The sequence below is a fragment of the Siphateles boraxobius genome, unplaced genomic scaffold, assembly GCF_051911475.1.
Source record: "Siphateles boraxobius isolate OS27281-9 unplaced genomic scaffold, OSU_SipBor_1 6, whole genome shotgun sequence".
In the NCBI taxonomy this organism is placed as follows: Eukaryota; Metazoa; Chordata; class Actinopteri; order Cypriniformes; family Leuciscidae; genus Siphateles; species Siphateles boraxobius.
In genome coordinates this window covers 27,137,737-27,157,248 of record NW_027509186.1, presented here as the reverse complement: position 1 = coordinate 27,157,248, position 19,512 = coordinate 27,137,737, and the positions used below count along the sequence as shown (strand labels likewise).

Genomic DNA, 19,512 nt, shown 5'->3' with positions numbered 1-19,512 from the left:
CAGAGTGGAAAATATGAGGGAGGCATCTGAGGAAAGAGTATACAGGCGATCAGAGGCAGGGCTGGATCTTAGAGAGCCCGATGTGAGTGAGGAATGCTTGACGTCATTCGGAGTGGCCTCCAGCTACTTGATTATTAACAGCTGACAGCCCCCCTCTGCATGTTCTTTAGGGTCATATACCGAACCAAACAGAATGTAGATTGCCCAGAATGTGGATATGTAATAATATATCTGTTTTAATATCATTGGACTGAATGGAAATAATAAAGCTTTGTCAAAATAAAGAATTCCAGAATTTATTTTTGTATAAATAAATAACTCCAATATGTTTATGTTTTGGAAAATATTAAATCAACAATAATGTGTTTCCCCCTTAGATTCGCTGGCACCATTTAACAATAACCTTGAAACCTTTCAATCAATTTCTTGTAAATTTGTAGTAATTCACTGAGAAATAAACATTCTGTCACATTCTTTACTCAACTTCACTATAAAAGTAGGCTATTCTAAAAATACTACAATAGTACATTTGACTCATGCACGGAATTTCAAAGATGGTGTGCATTTCTTTCCCCCCCTTTTTATACAGTCTATGGTAGGCCTATTTAGTTGCTTACAAGTTTCTACAAAAGAGAACAACTACCACATGGATTTAATTTTATGTGCTTCGGGAATCAGATGAACGTTGTCGTCCTTACCAATTTATTAATAAGGGTTTTAAAGTAGGCCTACACATTGATTTCCGAATTTACCTTTGAAGTATGACTATCTGAAATTCATGTTGTAAATCAGCTCCATGTTATGTTACTCATAAATCCAAAATTGCCTTCCTAAAAAAACATTGGAAAATCCAGAAGGAACCCAAGATTAATTTGCCTCTGACTTTAAATATATATGAATAAATATTATTTATTTTATTACAACCAATATAAACGGTTTTATTATTTTTATTTTTATTTTAGAGTTTTTATTTTTATTTTTATGTAGGCCTATGCATATGTGGTTATAATTCGTTCTCACTCTGTAACTGGACTTTAAATTTGTTGGGTGTTTTCCCATCAGCCTTTGTTTAGAGCGGAAGCTTTTCTGAGTCTGAGGTGATCATCATCCAAGTCTAAAATGGCAGGAGCAGACGGAGACGATTCGCTTTATCCCATCGCGGTTTTAATCGATGAACTGAGGAATGAAGATGTTCAGGTAATTTAGACATTAGTCTAAGAACATTTATGTTTGATTCATATTTATATATATATATATATATATCGCGCTTTATCAGCATACTCTAGCATTAACGTTACGCTAACCGAGTTTCTCATACAGCGAATCATTTACAAAATATCTCGCTTTTTCTTTTCCTTATTGTTTCCTCCTTGTCTTGTAGTATTTTGTTTTTGTGCAGAAAGTGCGCTAATTGAATGAGACAGAATGAAATCTGTGTGTGGATAGAAGTTGGCCGTCATAAAAATAATCATGAAATTGACCGGCTCTTTTAAAACGTAGCGTTAGTGGGTTGCATACTTGCGTTTTTGGCGGCCTGTTAAAAGGTGTACACTAGGATACGAGTTTGACACCAATTTTTTTTTACAGTCTATTGTTTGGCATGATCCAGACAATGGTTCTAAATACTGAACCGACAGACATATATCTTCTATATGTCCCCCTTAGCTGACACCCAAGGCAGGTCTTGAAGCCTTGAATGATGTGTGTGGAGTCATCCAAAATAGTGTTGTGGACCTCAACTCTCCCCCAGTACTATGAATTAGAGCCACTGACCTAGATCTCTATGCTTAAAGCAATGAAACATAATGTAAGGCAGGGTTCCATCTTTTTTTTGTGTGACTATTAATGTAATTCTGTGCACATCCTCAGTTGCGGTTGAACAGTATTAAGAAGTTGTCCACTATTGCTCTGGCACTGGGTGTGGAGAGAACACGGACTGAACTACTGCCCTTCCTCACTGGTAAGAATTCAATCCATCCATCTGCATTTGCTTTTGTTTTGTGAAATGGTTTATCGAAAAAAAAAAATTCTTGATTGGATGGAGGCAGATGTGGATGTAAGAAAGAGATTGGGATTCAAAAGTATTTGAAATGAACTGAGTACTAAATGCATCACCAGACCTGAGTCTGTTGTTTCACCAGATCAAGATATAACATTTTCATTATATTACTAGTTAATTTTATATAATTCAGTGCATGAATGAATTGTTCACTATAACTGTATGATTATTTATTTAAAATGGAAATTCTTCATTTTATATTTATTTTGGTTAACAAGCAAGCTTTTGTTATATTAATTGGGTTTTTTTTTTATTAAACTAATCTTGCATAAAAAAAGAAATGCACAGGAAGAGAAAATCAAAAATAAGAAAATCAAAAATAACTTTAAAAAAAAAAAGTGATTGATACTTTATGTGTCCCGAAGGAAATTCCAGGATTGTACTACGTACTGTTGTTTATTTACCCTTTGATGTTCTGTCAAAGATCTTGACATCAGTTTCACTTGCTTTTGGTAAGTATTACTTGCCAAAATGTCAATTAGCTAACTGACATCCCTTCTTCTGTAGACACCATATATGATGAGGATGAAGTTCTTCTTGCCTTGGCTGAGCAGCTCGGGAGCTTCACTGTACTTGTTGGAGGTCCAGAGTTTGTGCACTGTCTCTTGGTAAGTGATAAGAGGGAAATGAATCGGTTAAATAATTAGATAATGACCAGATGAGATTTTAGCTATGGGTTATCTTGTGTGGAGACGCACCATACTGCATGTTTTCATCCTGTAATTTTCCTCCTCAGCCTCCTCTGGAGAGTTTGGCCACAGTGGAGGAAACGGTTGTGCGAGACAAGGCCGTGGAGTCTCTGCGAAAGATCTCTCAGGAACATTCCCCCGTAGACCTAGAGGTGCATTTTGTGCCACTTATGAAGCGTTTGGCCAGCGGCGACTGGTTCACCTCCCGAACGTCTGCGTGCGGGCTGTTTAGCGTCTGCTACCCTCGTGTGTCCAGTACTGTTAAAGCGGAAATCCGTCAGTAAGTTCAAATTATTCCTTGTTTTCATGACATACTCTTTCAACATCACCTTGATCACTGTGGTCATGTTCAGTATTTATTGATATGGTTGTCTTCACAGGCACTTCCGCACACTTTGCTCGGACGACACTCCCATGGTGCGTCGTGCCGCCGCCTCTAAGCTAGGCGAGTTTGCAAAGGTTCTGGAGCTGGACTATGTTAAGAGTGACATCATTCCTCTCTTTACAGCACTAGCATCTGATGAGCAGGTACGCTGGTACACATTTGCTTACAGAAAGACTGTTTATTGGGGCTATTGGTTGGTCAGTGGCATGATGCTAGCTTTTTTTCTTCAGATCTATTAATTTTTTTAAAAATGTGATTCAATGATACTTAAACTATACATAATTATTTAATAATGAATAATATTTTTATATTTTTATTTGTATAATATATTTATTCAATTTATTTATGTAATTGTGGTCATGTGTGTGTTTATAATATATATGTATAACAATATATTTTATTATCAGTACCAGAAATATTTCCCCATTGCATTATTATACATTATATTCAACATATAGTACTTTAATGTAGTAATGTCACTGAAACTCCATAAACGTTCATTTTGTTCCTCACACAGTATTCACGCTTTCAATGAAGGCATTCGTTGAGTCTCTTACACCGATAAGCCGTGCACACTGACTCTACTGTTACTCGCCATGCTATAAACATGTTGTTAATTTTTTACTTGGTTTATACCACACATGACAGTTTTAGAGTCATTAAATCAAAACTTTTCCTAATGGTATATGCATTCTTCAAAACCAACATGAATATGAAGATTACAATTCCAAGAACTTGGCACATATGTTTTAAACAAGATTTTTAAAAGATTGTTTTTTTTTTCTCCTTCCTGTGGGAGGAGTATTCTTATGTCATTAACCCAGACGTTTACTTTTCTCTGCAGGACTCTGTGCGTCTTTTGGCGGTAGAAGCTGGTGTCAGCATTGCCACTCTCCTGCCACAGGATGACTTGGAGGCTCTGGTCATGCCCACTTTACGTCAGGCAGCTGAGGACAAGTCCTGGAGGGTGCGCTACATGGTAGCAGACAAATTCTCAGAAGTGGGTACTTATGAAACGCATGTTTGGCCGTTATCCACATTTCCTCTGAGACTTAGACTAAGTGGATGTTTTTCTGTTTGTGTGAAGTTGCAAAAAGCAGTTGGCCCAGAGATCACCAAGAATGATCTGGTCCCGGCCTTCCAGAACTTGTTGAAAGACTGCGAGGCAGAGGTCCGGGCTGCTTCTGCCAACAAGGTGAAAGGTGAGGTGTCCCTCTGCCAACTTCCCAAAGCTTGATTTCTCTATGAAAACAGCCACACAAAAACAACATTATTTCATGGCCTGTTTATCTCTACAGTATTCTGTGAAAATTTGCCTGAAGACAGCAGGGAGACCATCATCATGACTCATATTCTGCCATGCGTCAAGGTACACATTTTAATCTCGCCCACTTGTTTATGAAATTGCGTGTGGCTGAACAGTTATGCTGCACGGTGCTGGCCAAGTTCTCAGGAGGGGGTACTTAGAAAACTCAAGCTTGTTTTTTGATAATGTGAAATCATATCTGGGAAGGTGTCCAGGTTGTCTCTGCAAGAGATCTTGCAGTAGGTCTGGTTGTTTTTGTGTTATTTTGGGGGTGTTTACATCTTTGCCGTAAACAAGTGTTGGATTTTTTTAATTCATGACAAAATAATTGCTGTAAAGTAGCTCTTACTTCAAACATGCATGCATACTAGGTGTGTAACTGTTATCGGTAAAAAACTGAACCATTCTTCACCCACGGTTTGGCACGCACTTGTACCGCGGTTCATCTTAAATCTGAAGACACTTCTATAATATGGTTTGTTGAAAATAACATTGTGTAAAACAGACTAATGTATGTTTCTGTTGATGGATGTGTATCCTGGGTTCCCAATACATTACAACAGCGATGGTTTAAAAAAAAAAAAAAACCTGGACAAACGTCACTCTTTGTAAACTTTGTTCAATACAAGTGCTGTATGCTTTAATATGACCATATGTCATGCACCTGTCATCACCCTGGTGTTGATAGTGCGCGAGCGCAGGTGGGACCTAAACGGCACACGTTGCTTTTTGTGTTTAAACTAAACTCATTTAAGTCTTTCCAATTTAAACATTCAAACTCAAGATGTGTAGAAAACTGCATAAACTCAAAGCTGCAAAGATGTGTAGACAGCGCTCAAATATTGAGTTCTCTTTCAAGTCTTGCGCCGGTCTGAATGGACAAATTCACACAAAAATTGTCAACAATGCCGTCTAGTATCCTTGCAAACATAGTAGGTTATGTCTAAATGAATGTAAACAGTCAAGACAGACAACGCATGTGTGTCAGTATTTTGAATCTGTGCATTGTCTTAAAGTGACAGCAGCCTAATATTCCTGCTGTCTGTGTTTTTAATGTTAATAAAACAACAAAAGTCAAGAATCACTTATTGCTCTTGACTGAATAGCTTTTCTAACTTTAATAATGATTAATCCTCATTTCATTTAAACAGTGAAGATTGTGGTTATTTTACTTTTGATTACTCTGTTCAATTTCTGTACCCTAAAACCACTGTTAGAGGCCTAAACCTGATAAGCACCATTTTTTTAATTTGTATATTTTCTCTATTGTATTTATTTGTGCTGTTGCTTGTAGTTTGAGTATTTGATCTTAAAATATACTAGCTGTTACACCTCTAATATATATACAGACTAAGGTTTATGCCACATCTATACAGATTATCAGTTTACTAATTTATTTAGGTCATCATCAGCTGGTGAGTTTGTCATTGAACTGTCCATCCTTTCTGAGGTCATGGGCAGCAGGGGTCACTGTTGTTATCTGTTACACCAGTGGTCACCAACCTTTTCAAGCCTAAGATCACATCCCAAGTCCAAATGTAAACCAAGATCTACCACTTGCAAAAAATTATGAAAAAACAAGGCCACAAAGTAGTTCTACTTTGACATTCTTTGTTGCCTGTTAGTCACTAGCAAAATATTTATTTAAATATACAAATAGGATATAACTATACAAACTGTCAAATATAATTCAACATTTTCAAGAGTAATATAACATTAAGTATTTCCACAGGCGTATTACTCATATATAAACACTATAATCAGTCAATTACAGGCCTAAGCCAATAATGTACCGTTTCACTTTCCCTTTTAAAACATATTTCAAACACTTCAAAATGGAAATACTCAGGTAAGTGCAACTTGCATACAAAATATTATGAAAACAGTCATCCTTCAATTCTTCAAACATAGTTTCACACAAATTACAGACCTACTACTCATTACCTCAATAATCAATCAATTACAGGCCTAAAACAATGATGTGCAGCACTGATTCTCTTTCCCTTTTTCAACAACATAAAACACAGATCTCCTTTTAACAATATAGGCAACAGATTTCAAACTAGCAACAGATTTCCCTCTCTCTGGGGGCTCAGATGAGATTCTCTCCCCACATATATATTCAATGTGATGGCTGTGAGCCATCGTTTCGTTAGCTTGCGTATCGTTAGCTTGAAGAGCTTGATGTGAGCGTAGTGTGAAGTGGCTGAGCTGGTTAAAGCGTAAAGCCTTGTTTATACTCGACACATGAGCGTGAAGGTGTGCGCGGCAAAAATTACGTCATTATAACCGTGCGCGCCTCCGCATCCCCTAGACACCATTTACTACACATTTTAAATTAATAAATAATAATGAATAAAAATATTGGTTTTTTTTCTCTGATTTTGAAAACTCTTCGCAATCGACTTAAAATTGCTTCCAAGATCGACTTGTCGACCGTGATCGACGGGTTGGTGTTACACCCATTAGTGATCCCATGTCAGCAGTCTGTCTCTAGGTTTACTGTAGCATCAGGCTAGGATTAGGTTTTTATTATTTTTATTTCCTTTATTTTTATTTAAATTGAGTATTGAGACAGGCCATGGTTAAATTGAAATATTAGATAAAATGTACAGTTTAACTATTTTCTACCAAAAATAGTGTGAAACTGGTATCCTCCTACCAAAAAATGTTAAACAACAAAATGACAACAAAGCTTCTTAAACATTTTAAAGGAGATGCCATATTAATGCCATATCAAGATTTTACTGTAGTAACTATTGCTGCCATGGTATATTTTGTAAGGATGTAGTTCAGGCAATTTGTGAATTTAATCAATCAGTTGTCCAGAGTTTTAGTTTAGTGATTCACCTGCCACATTTACATTTATTCATTTAGCAGACGCTTTTATCCAAAGCAACTTACAACAACAACAATAGAAGCAGTTAAACTAACAATTGGACAACAATATGCAAGTGCTATTACCCTTCCCAGTTTAATCTAACGCTTTACTTATAGAAGATAAAGTTTTAGTTATAATGGATCAAGTGTTGCCGAAAAAGATGCGTCTTCAGCCGTTTCTTGAAAATAGTGATTTTTCAGTGAGTGGGTTGTATGGATCACATCTACTTCACATATGGTGTAATAATGATTGGCCCTTAATTTTTGGGATATACTATTGTATCTGTTCCAGTCTCTATTATTATTATTATTATTCCGTTTCTTCTTCTTCCGACTTGGTGTCTATGGAAGCGGTCTATGGAAAACCGCTTGCGGGAAAGTTGTGAAATTTGGCCCACTGATAGAGGTCAGTCCAAACTGTCACCATAGCAAATGCATAGCAAAAAGTCCACCTGTCCAAATTTTCACTCATATTTAGTCTAATAAAATTTGAACCGTAATGGGTTGAAACCAACTTTATTTTTCTACATCTACATTTTTTCCTACTATTCCTGAGCTCATGACGATTCAATTGCACCCTATGATGTCATTTTCCGTCATAAAAATGCAACTCCGCAATGCTTTATCGTATTCAGACCAAACTTGGTACATGTCATCACAAGCATGACCTGAGGCTACATGCTGTGTTTCGCACGCATGAAAAAAATGGTGGGATTTTGCCACTTGTTGGTGCTATAATAGAACAAAATGTGAAATTGCCATTGAATTCAATACAGTTTTGTGATTAAAATGCTATACTTAACAAATGCATTGGTTTAACATTACGCAACTCTGTATGTGCCATCAGCAGCACGCCCTGAAGGTACTCATAAGATTTCGAGACAGCACCACCTTTTGATCAAAATGTATGATTAAATTTCCAAAAATGCTAATAACTTTTGAATGAATTTACCTATTGCAATGACACTGGTCTTAATAGATTCCTTGGGTTATGCCGCAAACATAGATACCAATTTTGCCATAGTCAGCCAAACTTCCTGTCCGCCATCTTGATTTTCTTTCAATGCCTACTTTTTCCAACTCCTAGACCGTTTGTCCAATTTTCACCAAAATCAAATCGTATCATCTCCAGACCGTGACGACTAAAAGTTATGGATTTCGTGACTATGGACAAAACCCTTTTTGTATACCGCAGCATCAAATTTGAGGCATGTTGCCAAAATTACTATTCAGGCTTTATCTCTGCAATGCCTTGACATTTTGAAACCAAACTTTGTATGTGTCATTGTCACCTCACTCTGACCACATTACATCGATTTCGTAACTGCGCAACCCATTAGTCTAAAGTGATAATCCATTAAATCATATTTTTAGTTAGTGTATATGTGATTTTCGCCCTTTTGCCTAAATTCAGCTTTGAATGTCTTTAATTGCTCCTTGCTGCAGTTGGTCTGACACTCCCAGCCATGTTGGCATGTCTTATCATCTTTTTTTGCGCTTGGCCCCAGTAATGGCTGCTTGCAGCTATATTTCCAATTGTAATTAGTGTCTTAAGGAAATAGAATTTGAGACTAAGCAGTCAGTTTAGGACCAGCCTTTTTCTCTGATTTGGACTACAAAGAACAGTGAAACAGCCTTCGGTGTGCTTGCTTGGGCTGCACAAGGCTTACTTTGCTCTTAAGTGGCCTGAGAGTCTCATGACCTGATGTTTGATGTCTGTTAAAAAGCTTGTGCAAACAGATTCTTCCTCACAGATACAAACAGCTTTCTGCTTACTTTGTCAGCTATTGTGATCGGCAATTAGCTTATCCATACAAGCCACTAACTGAAACATCATCAGATCAAAGATAATTCATGTTTTTGGACCCTCTGCAACATTTTACAAGCAAATAAATGTCCAGGTTTTCAGGCTCAAATAGATCCCACCCTGGTCCTGCCTTTCTTCAAAGACTCCAGTGATGGGGTTGGAATGTTTAAGCACCAAATTAATCAGTATAGGGAGCCATGGTATGATTCTAAAACAATTTTAGATGCATTTTTTTCATCAATCGTGTAGGTTTGTAGTATGGTTGACTCATTGCCAAATTGTCTGTTAAGTATACATAATTATTACATTTTTTGATTGATATGGAGTTTCTGTCGATTGATTCAGAATTGAGAAATGTGCATTGATATTTATTTTTTTCACCCCATCCTACAATCACCATCTCTCTGATTACAGCTACTTGTAAAAGTATAACTTGATTTCAAAGCCCTCAAGCCTCGTTCTCTTCCCTTAACAGGAGCTGGTGTCTGACACAAACCAGCATGTGAAGTCTGCCCTGGCTTCTGTCATCATGGGTCTCTCTACCATCTTGGGCAAGGACAACACTGTAGAACATCTGTTGCCTCTGTTCCTGGCTCAACTGAAGGACGAGGTAACCAACCTGGAGCTCGGCCCAGTCTCTCATTTATTTGTCTCTCTTACTCCTGTGGTCAAAGCTCCTTCTGATTTTTCTAGAGCAGAGCCAACAGATGTTAATTTTCCAGGTCTGATAGGTCACCTTGTGTTGAGCTTAAGGGATGTTTCCTAAATGATCTTCACTAAAGTCCTTGATTGATGTTCCTTTTATTGGGCTCTCATCCATGAGCACTCTCTGAGACGTATTAGCTTTTAAATTGTAGTAATAAACTCTTAGTCTGTTTTTAAATGAAGTTGAACTTTGGCCTCAGCTTTCAGCTAGGCCATGCCAAAACCAAAACCCATCCAAACGCTTTCCTCCTGTGTTTGTGTTCCCTTCTGTTTTATTGGACTCCTCTCGATTGTCAAACACACAATCTGAAAATGTTAAGAGCTGGGTTCTGTGAATTCTGTCCTGAAGTGTATTTCCATTGGCCGCTTCTCCATCCGGCTCTGTTTGACTAACAAACTTTGTTGTTTGGATTTTAGTCAGTCATCACCAAAGTGCACTTGCTCAAGCAAGTCATCAAATATTTGGCAGCATGTATGCATCACATGAGTGTGGCATCCTCCTGGAGCCTTTTAAGGAAATATAATATTCCTTTTTAGTAAAATTCATACATGTGACTTTTACTCGTATAATTACAAGAAATTATGATGACTTTATAGCCATGAAATGAATGTTGCCTATGTTTACTTTTTTCAAGACATGTTTAATACACCAATCTTATTACTGGCCTTATTGTGCCTGATTCATCTTTCCCTGTTATTGTAAAGGAAATCTCTCTTTTTTTTTTTTTTACTTTTTGGTTGACGTTCTGTTACCAGACTAGCATTGTTTAATCCTTCCTTGAAAAACAAATGTATTCAAATTAAAATAATTGAATTTAAACCAATTAAACATTAAGCGAATGATTCATTTAAAAAAATATTTAATTTAATTGATTAATTGTTTAATTATTTAAAGATTCATATATTTATTTCATTCATTGATTTAATCATAAATATGTTGTGGCGTGCTATTTCCCTGTAGTGCCCTGAGGTGCGTCTGAACATAATTTCTAATCTGGACTGTGTGAATGAGGTGATCGGGATCCGGCAGCTCTCTCAGTCTCTTCTGCCAGCTATAGTGGAGCTGGCTGAGGATGCCAAGTGGAGGGTTCGACTGGCCATCATTGAGTACATGCCATTGCTTGCTGGCCAACTGGTGAGTCTGCGCCACTCTTGCATTTGCTTAGAGATTGATTGGATGGATCTGCACTGAAGACTAGTCTGCTTTCTTCCTCGGACTCAAAAATAAATATTCTGTCATTTACTGACCCTCATGTTTCAAACCTGTTAATGTTCTTTATTCTTTAAAAAAAAAATAGAATTTTTATATTTTATCGAGCTCTTTTCCATACAATTTAAGTGAATGTTTAGCAGATCTCCCAAAAGGAGTGTACAAATAAACTGATTTGGAAATAGTTTTTCCCCCCCAGCTAATTATTCCTTTTAACTGCATTGAATGTAACTGTGTTCCTACTTTGTTGCTAGGGAGTGGAGTTTTTCGATGAGAAGTTGAATTCCCTGTGCATGGCGTGGCTCATTGATCACGGTAGGTCTTCTGGGTCCTCTTTTTCCAGTGTATGATGATTCAAAATGATGTAAAATGTATTGAGTTATTGACAACAGTGAACCAAAACCTTTAAACTGTATAAGTGAAAGCAGATGCATTTGCTTACATTTGAAGATAGCACAACCAGGACGTGAAGCAGTTGTCTCTGCCTCTCTTCTGTCCTACTCCTTCCCCAAAAGGAGAAAGAGAAACATGCATGTATCTAGACTTCTCGGCTCTGCTCTCTTGGACAATTTCAAGAGATTGATAAGACTCTATAACTCCTACCCACTGTTCATCAATCTTGCTTTCTTCCCCCTTCTCTCTCTTTTACCTATGTGTGTCTTTCTGTCTGTCTTTATTAGGGGCGTCTCTTTTTATTATTATTCTGCTCTTGAAGTCTATGGCAACCTGTAAAACAGCTTGTGGGAAAGTTATAAAATTTGGCACATAGGTAGAGGACATTCTGAACATTAACCACAGCGATTTTGGAGTCTTTAACTCAATCTCTAATGCCACCAACTGTCCTTAGTTGCACTCATGTTTATGCTAATAACTTTTTAACCATAAGGGCTAGAAACAAAATTATTTTACCCTGAAGGTACTCCGTTTTGAGAAAGCACCACCTTACGGTCAAAAATTATAATGAAATGTAAAAAAAAAAAGTATAGCTTTTGATTGAATTTTTCCTATTCTAATGAAATGGGTTCTTAAATGGGTGGTTGACTGATTTCACTTTTCTAACTTTACTTAGTGTGAAATGTTACTGTTTGAGCATAAACAACATCTGTAAAGTTACAATGCTCAAAGTTCAAAGCAAAGGAAGATATTTGCTTTTAAAGAAATTGTTTTTTAAGGACTACAACATACGGCTGGTAGGGACTACACGACATTCCTGCCGGGTTAGTGACATCACTAACCCTAAAATTTACACAAACACCACCCCCGGGAACACGCAGTCCATGTTGAGAAGAGGAAGAGTTGTTGTAGTAGAGCACATTTGTGAGTCTGCTCAAGCTGTCGCATTCGTCTTTTTACATGCAATACAGTACCTAATACAAATGCAATAGCATGTCATTTTGTAGGCATCTTACAACAGTTCCCACACAAGTGATTTATAGATTCTCATGACAGAATATGCTAATTGAAGATTGTTAACTCCACATTAGCAACATAAATTCATCAACTAACCATTCAGAAACGTCCTGTTGCATTCTACGTCACTTCTTGAGTCTCTCCATCATTGTCCGACTCCAGTTTAATCCTCTGGGGACGGATTGGGCGGTACCGCTCAAAATGTCATACTTTTACAAATGTGTAATTATCTTAAAAACTATTAATGATAGAGAGTTGCGGTCTTTTTTGACGTCTTCCTCAGATTCCGCTGAAAACAGTGATAACAAACTTACCCGGCTTGTATACACTCTTCCTTGTTGCGCAATACCAATACGTCAAAGGCCAATGAAATGTTGTTTGGCAGATTCACGAGCAACAACCAATGGAAAAATTGCCGATGGAGGAATATTTTTCTTACCCAATCAGAGGAAGGTTACCATGACGTATTCTAGCAAATCGGAGGACTCTGTAGCCTTGCAAGGGGTGGTACTATATACTATTACGCAAACAGTGTTGAGTGGCAGAGACGACAGAAAGCGAACGGACGCGTCGAGTATAAACAAGGCTTTATGGAGCGAGAGCGCACAGAGATATGAGAGAGAGACAGAACAATTAATATATATATATATATATATATACACACACATTCAATTATAGCATTATTTATTGTTTTAGCACTTTTATGATGGCTAGCAGTAAACTATTTACGGTGGAACAAGCTCTGGAACAATTACTGGAGAGTGACGAGGAGAAAGCATTGCTTAGAAAATTCTAAGCATTCCTAAGAAAAACGCCTGGGACTATTTGTAAATAAAGTAAAAATTTTCATTGTTCTTTACACATTTTATATAACAATTACACATGTCTGTCAAGCAAAGGCCTTGACAAATATTTTTTTCGTTCAAAAACTGTTCACTATTGTTGTGTGATTTTCAGAAATAAATGTCAATAATCGAATTTCTGTTTTTGAAATTCTCTAGTTTATTGTACATTTTCACTCATACTTCCTTTATAAACATATTACATGCGTGCTCATGTTAGCTTAGGGTCTTCTGAATCCATAGATACCAAACACATAGTGTTCCATCTCCATTACATATAGTTTATAAGCCCAAATGTGAAAATAGAGAAAACGGACCAAAAAGAGCTTAGTCCCCAGAGGGTTAAGCATAAAAGGCAGGACAGTTTCTGAAAATTTAGTGCTTGTCTGCCTTAGGTTATCGGAGCTGCTAACACACAAGCTCTTGAAGCATCGCCCTCTGTGCCGGCAGTAGCAGCTCATTTGCATTTAAAGGGAGACACACGAAACGATGCATTTTTACTGAACCTCAAAAAGGGACAATTTGCATCCTGTAAAAAATTCTGTGGGGTGTTTTTAGCTAAAACTTAACAAACACTCTCTGGGTACAGCAGAGACTTTTTACATATTGTAAAAAGGGGCATTATTCCACCGCTTTAATCGTTTCCATCGGTAATGCCGGGAACATAGATGCCAATTTTTCCATAGTCGGTTGAACTTCCTGTCTGCCATTTTGTTTTTCTTTAAAAACATAATTTTTCAAACTCTTAGACCGTTTGTCTGGTTTTCACCAAATTCGAGTCAGGTCATCTTCAGACCATGCTGGCAAAAAGGTAGGGGATTTCATGTTGGTGGACAAAACCGTTTTCGTATACCGCATCAAAGAATTTGACTGCCGAATGCAAAACTGCATCTCAGGTTGTATAGAATTTGACATTGACACCAAACTTTGTTTGTAATTGCCTCCCAACACTGACCACATCTGATCAATTTGTTTTCAGTGCCAAGTATTGGTCAAAAGTAATGAGCAATTATCACATTACAAGTGAGTGAACTATTTTGCTTAAAATAGTCTCAATATCTTTACTAGTGCTGTCAAAATTGACGAGTTAACGCATGCAATTAAATATTTTTAACGCGTTAAACTGAAAATGATGTAATTAATGCAGCATCGTTTTTTTCCTGGCATCCTTTGGCTGGCTTTACTTTATACGCCATCATTCAAGTGCCTTTAAATAATTCAAGCACGATAAGATGCAAAAAAAAGAACTCAAATCTGTACTAGCGCTGCGCTGTCTGTGAAGTGGCTCTCTGTGAACAAATGCTTGAAATGCGTGCACAGAATGCTGCTTCAGACAGCACGGCAGTGAGATCTCTTTCGCTCTCGAATGGACAAAAATGCACAAAATTATGCTGAAATGCCCGTTATTGGCAAGTATCCTCGTAAGCATGGTCTTAAATTGGTTAAGAAAGGGTTGAATAAATGTAAAGAATCAGATCTGGATCATGTGCTAGTCTTAAAGTGATAGCAGCCTAAAAAACCTACTGCTGTCTGTGATTTTTAATGTTAATCAAAGAACAAAAGACAGAGAAAATCACTCACTGCTCTTGACTGAATCACGTTTGTAGCTTTAATAAGGATTAATCTATATTCAATTCATAATTTATGCAGCAAAGACTGTTTTTTAACTGCCCAGATGTACCTATACCTGTTAGACCTAAAAATTAAAGCACTGTTTACAATGGTACATGGTTGAAAAACAATAACCTTTTTGTGCATTTTACCAGGGGAAAATCTGAACTGGTCTGACTGGGCCAATTTAAAAAAAACCTCTTAGCGTTGAACCTTGATATGTTTAAAGCACAGTTAAATGTGACCTTTATTACAATGGGTTTACGTAAAGATCGATTTAAAGTTTACTTAAATTAAATGTTTTTAAAAGCCTATTAAATGTTACAAATTATAGCTTTCAGTTATACTGTAATGTTAATTGGCTATAATTAATAGCTATATTTATTCTTTTATTTTTATTTTTTTATTTTTGAAGTAGAAAAGTTAAAAAGATCTGAATCCACTTGTTAGTCCAATTAAGTAGTCTATAGATACATTAATCATAGACTGCAAGTTATTGAGATTCTGTTTTTCATGTATTAATTAAAATTACACATTACATATACACTACCTTACAAAGGTTTGGGGTCAGAAAGAATTTTATACAACAAAGGTGCATTGAATTAATCAAAAGTGACCGTGAAGACTTTGGAAACTTTTGTAAAATTATGAAGAATTCTGAAAAAAGCACTAAATCAGCATATGTGACCCTAAAGATTGCAGTAATGGTTGCTGAAAATCACAATATCTAATATACAGCTTCATAGCTTTTTTTTTTAACAGATACGAATTTTAAACTGCCTGCTGCTCTTGTTTTGAGTGGCATGTCAATGGTAATGAATGTTTCAGATTGATGAGCCTCTTAGTAAATCTTCAATTTAATGGTTGTCAGAATGGTTATGATCTTACTCTGAACCATGCGCTGAGTAGAACCAGCTGTTGAGGTGTTTTGCATGGTGATTTTCAATGAGGAACTTGACTGCACACACACACACGCACAATTACACTCTGACACAGTTGTAGACAAAGGGCCAGATGGGTTACATCACTGGAATGTTCTTGTATATCCTGTGCTGCTGGGCCAGTGCTGTCGTCTTACATAAGAGCTCAGAGCCGAAGCGGCGCTATTATCGGTTCTGTCATGTGTAAATATGAACTCATCTTTCTGACAAATACATACAGGCACATATGCAGAAGGTACACGGTGTCAAATGGATTGTCTCATTTTGTGTGTGTTTTATAATCCCCTTTTTAAAGCTTGACCTACTTCATGAAAGTGCTCATCACATTTTGGCTGACTTTTTTCTTTCATAAGCTCTGTGGGGACTATGGGTGGGGATTTGTCATGAATTTAAACTCTAAATAGGATTGTCTCAGGCAAATTCCCAGCCTTTTGAGAAAGGGGGTTATGTCATTGTCAGACTGATTTGAAAGAGCCGCCCATCTGATGTTAAGTAGATTTGTGTGATGCACAATTTCACAGGATGTTTGTAGATATTTTCTCTTCCCAGAATGAAGGTAAAATGGCTTAGATTGTGATCTCTATTGGAGTTATCGTGAAGTCAGGTGGAATGTAATCGTTGGAGGTAATGCTGAGCGCCAAAACTGGGGTTGATTTAACCCCACTTAGGCCCAAATCTCATGCCAGAAATCTGATCAAACACGCGGGAAAGCTGAAAATGGTTAAGTAAATATTACAGAAGTATGTAATTCATGTCAAGTCTTCTTTTAAGGAGAAAAACTAGGGAAATGATTAACCTCTGTTGGATAAACAGTGTGATGTACTTTAGCAGGTAAAAACTGGACTGGTAAAGTAAAGATTGATGTCTTCAACCCTTAAAGGGACAATCCATAAATGATTTTAAATCCCGATTTTAAATCGGGATTTAAGTTGTACATGAAATTTCGCATACTTTCCTTCTAATTTCTTAAAAGTTCTTGCTTTTATTGTGTGAAATTAATGCTAACGGGATACTGGTGAATCTTGCTTAGTTAAAAAAAAATGAAGTTTTCACTATGTATTCAATATACAGTTGTAAAAGTCCCTTTTTTATGTGTTTTTTTTGTGTTTTTTATGTATGTGTGTGAAATATATATATATATATATATATATATATGCATGTGTGTGTATATATGTATGTATATGTGTGTTTGTCTTATTTATTCATTCATTTATCACACAAATGTATTTAATGTATGTATTTTTAATTGATCCATTTGAATTAAATACATTTATTAATTTGTTTTAAAATATATATATTTTTACATGTAATTTTATTTGTTGTTGTTTTTTTTTTCTATTCTGTTTGTCACATTTTGGAAGTAAAATGGTTTGTTAATGCTATTTTATATTGGATTTAAATACCAACTAGACATAAGAGTTGTGGTATAGTGATAGTAAGGTGAATGGTAAGTCACTATTTGGGTAAATGTCTAATGGATAAGTGAATACTTGCTCACGACACTGAGGAATGTGTGTCTTAAGGTTGCATGGCAGTGGACTAAATCTGGCAGCATGGACTGAAATATTTGTGATTGCAAAGTGTCTAAATGGCGATTTTAGTATGCACGCGCAGAAGTAACAGAAGTATCTTTGCCGTGTTTTGTAGTGTATGCCATTCGAGAGGCTGCCACCTGCAACCTAATGAAGCTGGTGGAGAAGTTTGGAGCAGAATGGGCTGAGAACACCATTGTGCCCAAAGTCCTTGGCATGGCCATTGATTCCAACTACCTGCACAGGATGACCACTCTTTTCTGCATCAATGTAAGCATGGATGGTTCCTGCTCCAAGTGCACATCCAGTTGGTAGTCAGTTCATCAGTACCTGGTGTGGCAAGATGGGATTAACTGAAAGCTTTTTTTTCCTTATTTTGGTCAGGCTCTGTCTGAGGCATGTGGACAGGAAATCACTACCAAGCACATGTTGCCTGTAGTCCTCAAGATGTCCACTGACCAAGTGGCCAATGTGCGCTTTAATGTAGCCAAGTGCTTACAGAAGATCGGACCAGTTCTGGACAGCAGGTTTGTTTAAATAATATCTGTCTATAGCCTCATGGTATAAGCAAACATACAGCAATACTAACAATGATGTATCCCACAGTGCTCTGCAGGCAGAGGTCAAACCAGTCCTGGAGAAACTAGCCACGGACCAAGATATGGATGTGAAGTACTTTGCTCAGGAGGCTTTAAGTGGTACATATCCCTTAATCTCTTTAACCTTCAAGCATACATTTACTTAGAACATTTTCATTCTCCTTTTTTTTTTTCTCTCTCCGTAGTTCTTGCATTGGCTTGACTGACTTCCTCTCCACATCCAGTGAAAAACTGACAACACAAAACGTGTTGCATTCTATTTATTGTTCTTTTTGAATGATTAAGTATTGTCTGTTACTTTGTCTACTCTCAAAGATATTGAATGTTCAAAGGATGGACTTTTGTTTAAGTTTTACCTCTCAAACACTGTTAGAGCAGCTCAGTTCTGCATGCTTGTACAGTTTGAGCTTAGATCTTCTCAAACATCACCCGTGAGCCATTCCTGTGCATTCGTATCATAATCAGTACATGCCTGCTTCAGCATGCCTTTTGCTTTTCTTAGACCGGAGCTCATCCTGCCTGTAGCAGATGGTGCAAAATGCCTGTTTATTTGCTTTAGTAGATTTGCTAGCGCACAGCACATTGTTTACATGTGTTCCCTCTCCAGAGGGGAAAAAAATCTCATGTGCTCCCACGGTTTAACTGCAGAGTCGTCTTCGTGCGCAGGGTGAATGGTTAGAATGGTCACACCTTTATCACAAGCTTTTTCCATCTAGGGACCATGTAATTGAATCAGTTGTGCTCGAACACTGGATACACGTCTTAAACGACATCACTCACTTAATTCACACAGTTTTGCCTGCATGTTTGTGCCCATGTTGGTCCTGAATATCCCCCTTTATTGACTTGTAGACTTTGCTCTAACTTTTGTGACAATGAAATGTCTAGTTATAGTACAATTTATAAGTTTGTAAGTTTTCTTTTATCTTTTTTTTTTTAATTTGGTCATGTAATCATTGAGCTGGCATGGAGAAACTGTCTCTCGTGGAAGGTTATAGACTTAAATGAACTATTCATTGCTCCAAACAACTTTTACCTACTGCATTCTGAGGAAACCCTTCGTTCATGGTCAATATCATGAGAACTTGTAGCTCTGTTTTTGTTTAATTAGTTTGGGATATTGGTGTACCTTTAGTACTAAATAAAGTCATTTGAACCACGTATCTTGCTGTTGTCATCTTTTGACGCACTCACAGACTAATCGTCGCATGATTCTAACTGGAACTGGGTGTGCGTCACACCTGTGAGATATTGTCTCTAAGAGTTTGTCATTCTATATAATTTTAAATATTAATGTGGATTCAGGTTTTTGGTCTCCTGATGAACCGTTTTCTACAGTTACCTGAATAGTGATCTTATCGACCGCATTGGATTGCGTGCTTCCGTCACTGAATTTGGCAGGAACTGGTGGGGCTGCACTTCTCCTGAAGTATCAGATGGCTTATTTAACCTGCATTCTTTTGAAGACTGTAAAAAAGGCTGGATTTCTGAATAGGTCTTAAAATTTGAAACAATTGCATAGTTAAGAAGGGTAAC

The 19,512-nt window shown here is 37.0% G+C and overlaps 1 protein-coding gene across 1 annotated transcript; it reads left to right on the top strand.

Moving 5' to 3' along the window:
* The first annotated feature begins 1,030 nt into the window (after positions 1 to 1,030).
* ppp2r1bb (protein phosphatase 2, regulatory subunit A, beta b) lies at positions 1,031 to 19,139 on the top strand. The gene is made up of 15 exons (XM_077208542.1): positions 1,031 to 1,197; positions 1,870 to 1,960; positions 2,567 to 2,667; positions 2,796 to 3,028; positions 3,129 to 3,276; positions 3,978 to 4,133; positions 4,221 to 4,335; positions 4,432 to 4,502; positions 9,602 to 9,736; positions 10,793 to 10,966; positions 11,296 to 11,356; positions 17,493 to 17,647; positions 17,762 to 17,904; positions 17,984 to 18,075; positions 18,162 to 19,139. Exons 1-15 carry the CDS (start codon positions 1,120 to 1,122, stop codon positions 18,176 to 18,178), a joined length of 1,770 nt encoding a protein of 589 aa, XP_077064657.1. The 5' UTR covers positions 1,031 to 1,119; the 3' UTR covers positions 18,179 to 19,139.
* The last annotated feature ends 373 nt before the right edge of the window (positions 19,140 to 19,512 follow it).

Excerpts from the sequence above, each read along its gene's own strand:
- ppp2r1bb (XM_077208542.1), top strand. The coding sequence starts at position 1,120 with ATGGCAGGAGCAGACGGAGACGATTCGCTTTATCCCATCGCGGTTTTA. Across the intron at positions 2,668-2,795 it reads AGTTTGTGCACTGTCTCTTG|CCTCCTCTGGAGAGTTTGGC; the intron begins GTAAGTGATAAG and ends TTTCCTCCTCAG. Across the intron at positions 4,134-4,220 it reads TAGCAGACAAATTCTCAGAA|TTGCAAAAAGCAGTTGGCCC; the intron begins GTGGGTACTTAT and ends GTTTGTGTGAAG.